The 13,382-nt window shown below is 41.3% G+C and overlaps 1 protein-coding gene across 3 annotated transcripts in view; it reads left to right on the plus strand.

Annotated features, from left to right (window-relative positions):
- Positions 1 to 7,570, plus strand: part of LOC129695477 (lysophosphatidic acid receptor 1) — an 89,055-nt gene extending 81,485 nt beyond the window's left edge. For all 3 annotated transcript variants that reach the window (XM_055632451.1, XM_055632452.1, XM_055632453.1), the window contains exon 4: positions 4,195 to 7,570. In XM_055632451.1, coding sequence (XP_055488426.1) covers positions 4,195 to 4,493 — 299 coding nt within the window. In that variant the 3' untranslated portion in view covers positions 4,494 to 7,570. The remainder of the gene's footprint in view (positions 1 to 4,194) is intronic.
- The last annotated feature ends 5,812 nt before the right edge of the window (positions 7,571 to 13,382 follow it).

A 13,382-nucleotide genomic window follows, 5' to 3' on the forward strand; every position in this document is an offset into this window, starting at 1 on the left:
AGGACGTTAGTGAATTAGTTGGAATCCAACAATGACTTCTCTTAATAGTTGACAGCCAGTGGGGTGCTTTTGAACTTCAACCAATCTTACAGCACGGAAAATGTTAGCAATTGTAAGTGCAGAGCCCACTTCCAAAAATGGCAAAATAAAAACCCACGTGCCAGAGGTATTAAGAGGGTCAGGCAGCATCTGTGGAGGGGATGGATAGACTATGTTTCCAGTTGGGACCCTTGTTCATGTTCAAACCGATGAAGTAGAGGACAAAACCTGGCAAAGGATAGGTGGATATTTTCTCCTCCCCTTCTCAGCTCTCCCTCAGCCCACTGGCTCCTCTTCCTTTCTTCTTCCCGCCCCTCTCTCAACCCCCCGCCCCCCCCATCACCACATCAGTCTGAAGAAGGGTTTTTACCCGAAACATTGCCTATTTCCTTCGCTCCATAGATGCTGCCTCACCCAATGAGTTTCTCCAGTTTTTTGTCGATTAAGGGATAGGTGGATGCAGGTGAGGGGGACTTTATTGGCAGATTGTTGGAGTAAATGACAAAGGCTAGAGGTGAAATGGAGTTAAAGGGATGTCAGATATGAAAGGAAGGAGAAGAATGAAATATAAAGCTGGAGGGGAGATATATGGGTGGAAGGGAAAAAGGGAGGGTTAAAAGAGAAATGGACTTTGAGTAGGAAGAGGTAGAAGCTGATCAGATGGGGAGGGAAGGTACAGGGTGACGGAGTGGTGGGAGAAAGTTGTAAGGGGTGGGAGAGTTGTATGATGGGTGCAAACTCCTGACCCTCCCTTCTTATCATTACCATTTCTCTTCACCCTCTGAAGAAGGGTTCCAACCCAAAATGTCACCTATACATTTCCTTCCACAGGTGCTGCTAGACTTGCTGAATCCAGCAGCTGCAGTCATTTGTGTCTTCTGTACAGTGCTTTGTTTTTCTGGCTGAATGTCAGGGAACAACACAAAATATTGGAGAAACTCGGTGGGTCAGATAGCATCTCTGGAGATCTAAGGGATAGGTAGAGACATTTTGACAATTCTTCAGACTGGTTTAATGTCAGGGACTTGGTTTAATGTCTTTGTGGGGGTGAGGGAAGGAAGGGTAATGCCACCGATTCTGGTAGGTCAGCATTCCCCAGGTCCGTCCTGCAATGAATGGTTGACTGAGATTGTTGTGTTCAAGTCTCTGGGGTGGCCTGTACTTTCCACTTTGGGTCTGATTGCAATTCTAATACAAATTGCACCAGAATTGTGAGACGAATGGGGTTGAAATTTGTTAATACGGTACAACTGAGAAATAAATTACTTAAAACACATGGATAGTTTTACAATTGACAAATGAAGGGTTTCATTTGTGAAGTGATCCATTTCAAGAAACTGACCACACAGTGCTGCCTGTTTCAGTTGTAAAGAACCATGGTGCTGTGGATAAATGGGATGCAGTGGATGTATTGTACTTGTGTTCCCAGAGGCATTTGACAGAGGTGCTAATTCAATTGTTGTGAATAATAAATGCCTGTGGTACAGGAATTGACATATTGGTATAGAGTTTTCTGTTGGCTGACTAACAGAAAACAGCAAAGGCGTAAACTGATCTAGAAGGTAGACACATAATGCTGGAGTAACTCAGCGGGTGAGGCAGCATCTCTGGAGAGAAGGAATGGGCGTAGTTTCGGGTTGAGACCCTTCTTCAGACTCAATCATAAACTGTAAACTAATTTAATCATAAATTTAATCATGAAGAGTAAACTGATCTCTTTGGTTGACTGAAGAAGGGTTTCGGCCCGAAACGTCGCCTATTTCCTTCGCTCCATAGATGCTGCTGCACCCGCTGAGTTTCTCCAGCAATTTTGTGTACCCTCTTTGGTTGACTAACTGTTACCAATAGTGTACCCCAGGAATCTGGTCGGGGCTTTGACTTTTTAAGTGGACCGACATGGTGTATTTGGATGTCGGGTTGTTGAAGAGTACAAAGAAGCAATGAAAAGTCCCCACTCCCTGAAATAACCGAGGAAGCAACAAGTCAATTTGGAGTTTGCACAAATTACCTGGCGAAAGGCTACTGAACGTATGGTTGCTGATAAAGCAAAGATAGGAAGGCAGGTTGTAGCCATCTTATATCCTACAAAGCAATGTTGACGGGTTAATATGCGAAAATGTAAAATTGTTGATTTGGCCAGGAAAAGTAAAGAAGCATTTTACCTAATTGCTGGGAGATCGCAGAGCTATGAGATACAAAGGGATGAGGGCATCCTTGTGAAAGATTCATAAAACATTGGTGTGCAGAGACAGAGTAACTAGGAAAGTTAAATATTATTGTTTTGTATTTGAGAAAATGAATACAAATGTAGGAAGGTTACACTTCAGTTATATAGAGCATTTATCAATTCGCATTTGGAAGATTGTTTACAGTATTTATCTCCTTATTTATAGATGTAAATGTATTGGAAGTGATTTCGAGAAGTTTACTGGACTAGTACTTGGAATAGGTGGGGTCATGAGAAAAAAACTCGGATGATTGCATCTGTTGAAGTTTAGAATGCTGAGAGGGAATCTGATTGAAAATATAAGATCCTGAGGGATCTCTGTAAGGTGGAGGTGGAGAGGCTGATTCCTCCCCTGGTAGAGCTAGGGGCCCTGATTTAAAAATATAGGGGTCCCCATTTCAGAATGAGATGAGGCAAAATATTTTCTTAGATAAGATTTCATAAGGAACAATGGAAACGATCCTTGAAATTTTAAGGCTGAGTTATTAAAGGGAGTGATGAATGTAGTAATTCCTACATGGGTTTGCTTGTACTTCTGGCATGAGTTTTGTGCTGTGCACATTAAATTGCATGTTTCCCTATGTAACGTCTTTGATCATTGTAGTGGAAGTTACATCAGTTATCCCTGAAATGCCATTGTGCATTTTTGGGATAATCTGACCTTTTTCCAATGCAGCAAGGAAATAGACCCTTTGGGCCCACCTGCCCACACTGACCAAGGTGTCGCATCTACACTGGTCCCACCTGCCTGTGTTTGGCCATATCCCTCCAAACCTTTCCAATTCATGTACCTGTCTAAATGTCTTTTAAATGTTGTTATAGTGCCTGCCTCAACTACCTCCTCTAGCACCTCATTCCATATATCCACAACTCCCTGTATGGAAAAAGTTGCTCCTTGGGGTCCTATCTTTCCCCTCTTGTCTTAAATGTATGAGCTCTGATTCTTGATTCCTGTACACTGGGTAAAAGGTTCTGTGCATCTACCCAATTCCTCGCATGATCTTATACACCTTTATAAGATCCTCCAGCGCTCCAAGGAATAAGGTCTTAGCCTGCCCAACCTCGCCCTGTACTTCAAACCCTGCAACTCTTTTGTACATTGTAACATTTTTTTCTATAGCAGGGAGATCAAAACTGAACACAATACTCCAAATCTGGCCTTGCTGACATTTTGTATAACTGCCATGAGGGGCTGGTCCAAATTCTGCCTTTAATCACCCTTGTTCCGAAGAGCTTACTAGCCATTTTAGGAGGCAATTACAATTAAACTCCAGAAACCATGGCAATGTGATTGAATGTAGACCAGATGCAATTCTCCTTCCTTAAAAGTCATGTGAACACTATAGAATCCAGTCACCATTAGTGACTAGTTTTTTAATCCTAGGATTATGGTGTATTTATCAGTGAGATGTGTGTGGCTTCTTTCTATTTGTCAGTGAGATGTTAAAAGGTGGATGACTTATAAATCCTGGCTTCTAAGGGCCACAAACACCAAAACACAGTTAACAGTCGGTGTAGTTCCCTGGCCTAAACTAGCCGTCACAAACAATGGCCTGTTTCCTTTATCACTGTTTTTTTTGCATATCTTTCATTCATGTTGTTATATATATCTCCCTACATCACTGAATCTATATAAATCCCTTTCCTCCTGATCCTCAGCCTGACACAAGAAGACTGAGTTGACCCGTAAACATTGCCTCTCCTTTTTTCTCCAGAGATAACAATGGCCTGTTTCCTTTATCACTGAGTTACTTTCAGCATTTTTGTTTATCTTTAGTCATACTGCCTGAAGAAGAGACTTGACCCGAAACATTGCCTTTCTTTTTCTCCAGAGATGCTGCCTGACCCACTGAGTGCTTTTTGTTTATCTTTAGTCATACTGCAAGTTCTTTGTGGAATACTAAGTGTTTGTTTTCTCTTCTGCTTAGGGGCGTTTATCATCTGCTGGACTCCGGGGCTAGTTTTGCTGTTGCTCGATGTGTTTTGCCCTGACTGCAGTGTCCTGACGTACGAGAAGTTCTTCCTCTTGCTGGCCGAATTCAACTCTGCGATGAACCCCATCATCTACTCCTACCGCGACAAGGAAATGAGCGCCACCTTCAAGCAGATCCTGTGCTGCCAGCGGAACGAGACCAGCAATGGAGCTGCGGAAGGTTCAGATCGCTCGGCCTCCTCCCTCAACCATACCATCTTGAGCGGGATACACAATGATCATTCAATGGTGTAAGTGGAGGCCTATGAGCTGCAGTTGTCCTTTGCAAGATATCTAGGATATTGGAGCCTTCCAGATGTGCGCAAGGAGATCCCTGAAGACTAAATGCTACACTAGCATCAGGACCAATACACAAACTAATGCGAGAGACTGTTGACAAATATTTCTGTTTTAATAGGACCTAGTGTGATTCACCTTTAGTAATGGGTTGAAGTCCTAAGTACTTGTGTTGTATTACTTGCTAAACTGCATTTAGCTGTAGAAGTTGAGGCTTTGTAAAAACATAATAAACTTATTTTATTCAACCCATTAGCATGCTTGGGATGGACTTTTGCATAGCAGGCAGAATTCCACATATTATTGTTTGTTGTCAGTACCCACTGAATAGAAAATACATTTTTAAAGACTGGAAGTACTTTCAATTTATGGCAAGTTTTCCCAGGAGCATGGGAGCCCATGGAGGCTTTTCTTACGGGACTGACAAACTTTGTAAGCCATTAATAAAAGTTTAAAATGTGCCTGTTATACTCCCCTCTTATTTTGAAAGCTACTTCGCAAGTCCCAATTTGAGCCAATTGTTTTACTTCTAATATTTGGCACTCCAAACACATCTATATATAACTGTGTAAAAGGTTATGGACATGTAATGTGCAAAATATTGATTCAGTATTGGCAGTCGAGCTCTTTGAGTGAAATTCTCAAATTGCAGACAATTTAAGACCTCTTGAATAAATAGTTCATTATTTGAAGCTTGGCTGACAATATTGATTTTTGTTTGCTGCTAATTAAGCTCTTCATACTCATGACTATTACAGTTAATAAATGGAAATAAAAACATCTTGGAATAAATAATTTTTTGTCAGCATAAAATAAAGGTGAACTATTTAACATGGTCTGAATTTTGCATTTCAAAGTAATGTTTAAAAAATATTGACAAATTAAAAAAAAAATTCTGATGTCTGGGTATGATCTTTGTGAACAGGTATTAGTTCTTTGGGTTTCGTTGGCTACAGGAGATGCCTTATGTTGATCCACCTGGACTGATACCAGATGTTTGGATAAATGAACTGCCTCGTTTGTGTGTAACATCTTTTTGTTGAAAAGGTAATAGTCCTGTCAAGTACCCATGCTGTATTGTGTGTCATGTGTGCCAAAGCATACTTTAATATTTGGTGCATTCCCCTTCATAATAACAGTTGCAGGCATTCATTTAGTGAATTCTATCCTATATGCCTTGTAAACGTTTCCTTGTCTAGAGTTCTTTTGGAATTTCAGGAATGAGAATATTCCCTATAGAATCTCTCTTAAATACATAAAAGAATCACTTTTAAATACTAGGAGGTACATGAATTGGGCATAACATGGAAATATAGCTGTCCTTTGGAATGCATTCCTCAGTGTGGTCCAATATGTTAGTGCCAAATGAAAATGTGTATCTATATGAATCGGTGAAGTTATTTTACTTTGCACTCAAGTGGATGAAATGATTGGAATAAAATCAGCTACTGTACTCTGTTTAAATTGTTTTAGAAGTTGCAGAAAAAAGGCTTAATTGGTGGTCAATTTGGTGATCACATGCTTGGGCAATTGTTAATTAGCCAGATTGTTAACCCTAATGAAATGTTGGGTGTTTGTAAATTTGATGCTGTTCATGTGCATTCCTGCAGTTTATAAAGTGATGTGGCAACAATTGGCTCTGTATTTCCATTAAATAATGCACCAGGAATGGAAATGTTAATCAGTGTCTCTTCGCTGAATCTCATGTATTTAGTTAATTGTTTTGTATGTTTCATGGATTTATACAAGTTATGATTTTTGTTTTCTTTAAGTGTTTTTTTTTTTCAAAGATGATGTAGTTTACAGGGCCCAGATTGTTGTTCCAAGTAGTTTCCCTAAATTATGTCAGTTAGTGCTTTTTAAGTTCTAAGCTATGTAAATATTATACTGCTGAATGCACAAAGTGCTCGAGGCAGTACTGTGCAATGTGTGCACCTGTAGTCTAAAATGGTGGTACTGTTAATTATAACTATGGAAATGATTCACCACTACAGAACACAATAGTTTTGATGTAGCCAGGTCTTGAGCATTGACATTGTAGTTGCACCTTGTGCCAGGATGAGTTTTAATTTACTATTGATAAATGCTGTAGAGCTAACAGACATTTCAGTCCTCACCTACTCTTTTGTCCCCTGGCCTAGATAGTGGAACCTGATTTCTGTCCTTTTACACCTTAATCCAGTCTTGCTAACTCACGGGAATATAGTAAGACCAATTGGGGTACACTTTGCCCAGCCAGGAACCAAGGCAGCACGAGAGAGCATGGACTTGCACTGTTGAGGTGGTGGTGAGTCAGAATAAGACTGTAGGGACCTTATTGTTTGCACCAGATACTGATGCTAGCAGGGACTGGTCAATTAATTTTGGATGGAGTATGGTTGAAAGTGTTCAGTTGTTACTAAGAACAGGAGATTGTTAAATTCAAACTTGAAAAGTGGATTTATATATTTAAAAATACTAATGTTGGACTGGGAAATTCCTTGGAACTTTTCCAGTCCAGTGGAGAGATTTTACCAGAAGTGCCTTGGAATTCCTCCCCCACTATTTCCACATATAAACAAGTCCTCGGCGTGCAAATGGAGTTCTCCAGTGGGCTTGCAGCAAAGCAATGGTGTCTAATGGAAATGGGAAGCGAATGGGGGAATGTCCCCACTCGCTTCAATCTGCATTCTAACATTCTGTAATGTAACTTCTGAGATTGTATTTACAAAGTCTTTTTCACCTATATTAAATTGTGATATTAAAACTATTTGAGATTTCTCAGATATTAATAAATAACTTGTGGATCCCTTGCATTATAAACTCCTTTGACAGTTTTAAATACACTTCCTCCGCTATTCAAAATAAGGACCACTTTTGCAGATATATTTATGCCATCCGTGTAAACAGTAATAGTGAAAATGCCAATATTATCAGGTTCAAAGCAAATGAATTAGTTACAAATTGATAACTTTTTTTAACTTCCCATTGATGTTTACCTTTGTGATTTATATATAAATAATAAAAAATAATCATTCCTTGGTTTTGGATTGAAATTGTGTTGATAAATTATTTGCGTTACAGTCTTGATCAACAGCTGCAAAGTTGCACTGCTTTTTCAGAATGCAAGATTAGAAAAGGGGTAGGCCATTCGGCCCCTTGAGTCTGATCCGCCATTCATTAAGCTTATTATGACTGATCTCTTGCCCATCTCTTGTGCCAGATACAATGCAATTATTCAGCGATTTATTACCCAAAGCTTTTAAACCAGTGGTTCCCAACGTGGGGCGTACGCCCCATAGGGGGGCAATTTGATTTTTAAGGGGGGCAATTTCCACCTAATGTTTTTTTCTTTTTTTAAACAATTTTTTAGTAATTTCTCAGAACTTTAACTGTCTTTTGTTTATTTCATTTTTCTTTTTCATGGATGCCATGTTCTGTTGAAGCTTGTTTAAACCAAGGTATTGGCATTTTAAGCTTCTTCAGCTGAAACGGAATTCACTTTTTAAATTATAAGAATTATATATCACCACATGGGGGGGGCATCAGGATTTGGGGAACAAAGGGCGGGTTTCAGGATCAGGATTTTAGAGGTGATTAGGTGGGGCATGGCCAAAACAAGGTTGGGAACCACTGTTTTAAACTCAAAATTATTGATTTGCCTGGTGTCTGGTACCATTCCCAGGAGTAGCAGTGTTTGATAACTTTATTCCTGAGAGGCCTGGTTCTAAGTTTCAGACCCTGGTTTAATACTAGGCTCCTTAACCAGTGTATCTGCTTATCCAGATCGGGAGACCTGTGTTTTCAGAATAACATTCAATTGAAGACCAATCAATAGGCAATATTTGTGGCAGCAAACTGGTAGTTTCTAATCAACAATGAGGACTGTGAAGATGACAACAAGTTGTGTATCAATGCCCTCCCTGTGCACAGTCTGACATTAACAGGTTCCAAAGGTTATCCCTTTGCACCTCCTTCTTCTGAATTATCTCCCCATTTGGAAAGTAGTCTACAACTTTATTCCTTCAACCAGTGCATAACTCCATACTTTGCTATGCTATATTCTATTTGCCACTTCCTTGCCCGCGCTCTCTCAAACTGTCCAAGTTCTTCTGCAGCCTTCCTGCTTCCTCAACACTACCTGCCCTTCCATCTACCCTCATATCATCCGCAAACTTGGCCACAAAGCCATCAATTCCATCATCCAGATTATTACCATATAACGTGAAAAGTAGTGGACCGAACATCGATCCCTGTGGAACGCCACGAGTCTCTAGCAGCCAGCCAGAGAAGCCCACCGGGTTCCTACTCTTTCCCTTCTGTCAGTCAATCTTCTATCCATCCATCCACTCTAACCTATACCCTACCTATAACTATAATACCTATCTTGTTTAGCTGCCTCATGTGTGACACCTTATCAAAGGCCTTCTGAAAATCCAAGTAACCATATAACCATATAACAATTACAGCACGGAAACAGGCCATCTCGGCCCTACAAGTCCGTGCCGAACAACTTTTTTTCCTTAGTCCCACCTGCCTGCACTCATAGCATAACCCTCCATTCTCTTCTCATCCATATACCTATCCAATTTATTTTTAAATGATACCAATGAACCTGCCTCCACCACTTCCACTGGAAGCTCATTCCACACCGCTACCACTCTCTGAGTAAAGAAGTTCCCCCTCATATTACCCCTAAACTTCTGTCCCTTAATTCTGAAGTCATGTCCTCTCGTTTGAATCTTCCCTATTCTCAAAGGGATAAGCCACTGTAAAGTAAAGAACAGTAAAGTAAAGTAAAGAACAGCCACTGACTCTATCCTGCTTGTTACCTCCACGAACAAAACTCCCGACAGATTTATCAGGCAAGATCTCCCCTTCACATCCTGACTTTGGTCTATTTTATCTTGTGCTTTCATGTACCCTGAAACTTCAACCTTAATAATGGACTGTAATTTTTTTACCAACCACTGAAGTTGGAGAAATTGGCCTATCACGTCCTTTTGCCTTGCTCCCTTAAACAGTGGAGTTACATTTGTAATTTTCCAGTCATCTGGACCCATTACTGATTCTTGAAAGATCACTACTGTCTCCATAATCTCTCCAGCTACCTATTTCCCTGGGATGGAATCCATCTGGTCCAGGTGATTTATCCACCTTCAGACCTTTCAGCTTCTCAAGCACCTTCTCTGTAATAAAGACTGCACTCCCTTCTGCCCCCCTGACTGGTCTCTTGCACTATCACAAAAAACGTATTCAGTTCACCCGCCGTTTCTTTGTTCCCCATTACTACTTACCTGTGCCACTTTCCAACTGTCCAATGTCCAATCTTTGCTCTCTTTTACATTTTATATCTGAAAAAACTTTTGGTTTCCTCTTTTATAATATTGGATAGCCTACCTGCATATTTTCTCTCCTTTCTGCTTTTTCAGTGCCTTCAATCCTCCAGCCTCCTGTTAATGATTGCCATGTTATATGCCTTCTCCTTTGCTTTTATTCTGTCTTTGACTTCCCTTGTCATCTACCGTGGCCACATTCTCCCTTTGGTATGTTTCTTGTTTCACTACACCAATTGGTGTACGTGACAATAAATGTCCTTCGTCCTTTGTCCTTGTCCTCTTTGGCATGTAACGATACTGCATCGTCCCAGAAACATCTGCCGTTGCTGCTCCACCATCATTCCTGCTAAGGTTCCCTTCCAATCAACTTTAGCTAGCTCCTCCCTCATGCCCCTGTAGTTACCTTTACTCAACAGTAATACTGATACTTCCGATTTCTGCTGCTCCCTCTCAAATAGCAGGATGAATTCTGTCATTGATCACTGTCCCATAGGGTTCCTTCACCTTTAGCTCCCTAATCAAGTCTGGTTCTTTGCACAACACCAAATCCAGAATTGCCTTCTCCCTTGTGGGCTCAACCCCAAACTGTTGTAAGAAACCATCTCATAATTCATTCTGAAAATTCCTTCTTTTAGGATCCAATACCTACCTGATTTTCATAGTCTACATGCATATTGAAATCCCCCCCCCCCCCCCCCCCCCCCCCCCCCCCCCAATGACCACTATAACATTGTTTTTCTTGCATGTTTTTTCTATATCCTGATGTACTTTGTGCCCTGCATCCTGATTAATATTTGGAAGCCTGTATTTTGTTGTGTCCATCATAATGAGGGCCATGAAGGGTGGACTTTCAAAGTCTAAAATGGAATTATTTCCAAGTATTTAAAATGACCTGAGGATTTTGCATCCAGCAAGAGAGTCAAATGACTCTGTATGGCAGGCAATCAGCCCTGGTGAGTTGGTGAAAACAAACTACTTATCTGGTTGGGTCAGGAGGGGCAGTGGCTTGGAGAAATCAAAGAGTAAAGATAAAGGGGAGCACGGAAAATCGGATTGGAAAATGTCAACAGAGGGTTGGAACCACACAACTCGCTGCTCTGGGAAGCCTGGTTCAGAACAGGTCAGAGATGACTACAGAGTCAGCTGTAGGGCCAGCTGATGTTAGAACTGTTTCCAGGGATGTCAGGGATAATAACAAAATACATTCCGTGCATGTCTGGGAGGGAAAGGAAATGTTGAGAGATTGTGATGAAGCAGGTTGGGAGAAGGCTCAGAAAACATTGGATGCGACCAGTTAGGATGCATGCCCAATACTGTCTTGTAAATTCCCCATTGTTTATCTTTGGAGATTTGATTCTGCTGGGACCATCCATCCAGGATAACCCTGAAAACCAACCATCACAGGATTCATCTCATCATCAAATGATGGCCCTCTTTTAGTTAAAGCACTGGGTGCAGAAGCTGGCTTTTGCCAGATATCTACAAATGTTTAAGTCTGTTCAATTTCTTGTTGGAATACAAATTTATGTTTCTCCTTCATTACTCTTTTAAAGGTTAAGTCTTAGACGGGAACTGTGTTTCTCCAATTGGTTGGAAATAGATTATGGCTTTAGCTTGATCATGGGACGAGGGATAAGTCAAATGTTCTCAACATATAACTTTTACCACCAGGGGGTGCCGTACGATGGATGCCTTGCCAACAGTCTGTCTGTCTTTTCGTCCTTTTTGTTATTTTAGTGTGTTTTAAAAGTTTGTGCAAATGTCCTCTAGTTTGTTTTATGTGGGGGAGGGGGTCGGGGGAAACTTTTTTTCAATCTCTTATCTTGCCGGAGATGTGATTATTTTCCGATCGTATCTCGGTTGCTCTGCGGCCTAACATTATGGAGCTGGAGGCCTTGCTCGGGAATGACTTTGAGCCCCACCGCGGGGACGTGGACTTGCCTGGGATCAACGCTCCAAAGGTCCCTGGGGATTTCAACATTGCGGAGCTCGCCATCTCGGATAGAGTGATGTCGGGAAGCTCCAGTCACAGAAGGTTTCATCCAGCCCCGACCCGGGGTAGACCGCCCGGCGCGGGGGAACTTAGATTCCACCCCCAATGCAGGAGCTTGATTGCCCCGACACAAAGGGCCCGCCTCCGGCTACAGGGGCCAAGATTGTCCCGTCAACAGAAGGCTCAAGGCCTCCGACTGCGGGAGAACAGAAGGGAAGAGATTGAACTTTTTTTCGCCTTCCATCACAGTGAGGAATGTGGGGGAGTCACTGTGGTGGATGTTCATGCTAAAATGTATTTTGTATGTTTTGTTGCTGTTTTTAATGGTATGACTATGGCAAATTAAATTCCTTGTATGTTGCAAAATATACTTGGCTAATAAAGTATGATTATGATGATTATGATTTTCTACTTCATTATCAACATGTATTTCATTGTTTCCAAAAGATATGTACTGCCCAGAAAGTCGTTAGCAATCCAAGGCTTGCTGATGTCCTTGTATTCAAAGGTTCTCGATGGAAACTATGTTTTTTCTTGTTGTATAACTCTAGCCACATCACTTGTAATCCCATCTCACTAATGTTACGAAATACCGGTCTCTGTCATTATTTCCTCTATGCACATTGTTCCCTTGAAAGTCCATCTGCCTGTGTTGATTTCTTTGGCATAAAACGAATCCTCATTCTGTGTGGAGGGATGCTGTCTTATGTGGTTTTGTTCTCACTTTGTTACAACTGTAGAAGAGGTGTTTGGAATAATGTGTGGTCATGGCTAATTGGGATAAACATGTTGCTCCATATTGACTGCTGCTGCTTCTAACTTCATTTAGTCTCTCAACATTCTCCTAAATGCCACCAGTGAAACTGATGCATGAAGAGATCGCAGAATAGCCTGACATACCAAACAGGAAATCTCTCATCAGTCTGAAGAAGGGTCTCGACCCGAAACGTATCCTATCCATCTTCTCCTGAGATATGCCTGACCTACTGAGTTACTTCAACATTTTGTGTCGATCACTAGTATCACTTCCTCTATATTAGAAGCAATTTGCTGATTAACCAACAAACCCACACTTTTGGCATGTGGCAGGAAACTGGAGCACTTGGTGGAAACTTTCATAGTCGCAGGGAGAATGTACAAACTCCATGTAGTGCCACCCGAGGTCAGGATTGAACCTGGGTCTCTGTTGCTGTGAGGCAGCAGTAGTCATTTCACTTCCATTCACTTCACACTGGCTATGGTGCCCTGGTTAAATCGTCTTCCAATGGTTTCTTCCTCCTCTTTCCCCCCCCCCCCCAATAGTGTAGGCAACAATATTTGCTTTGAATGCTAACAGAATACATGACTTGCGACAGAAAGCTGCTTTAATCCAACTGATTACAAAAGCATCGAGAGAGTCAGCAGAGGTGACCTTGTAACCCATGTTTATCACATAAGTCTGTTTCTAAGACATTCAATTTGTCAACTACTTGTTATTGTGAAACGGGTCAGCTCCAGGACCAGACTAGCTCAATAACTCTTGACAAGGCACAGGGA

The sequence above is a fragment of the Leucoraja erinacea genome, chromosome 3 (assembly GCF_028641065.1).
Source record: "Leucoraja erinacea ecotype New England chromosome 3, Leri_hhj_1, whole genome shotgun sequence".
NCBI lineage: Eukaryota > Metazoa > Chordata > Chondrichthyes > Rajiformes > Rajidae > Leucoraja > Leucoraja erinaceus.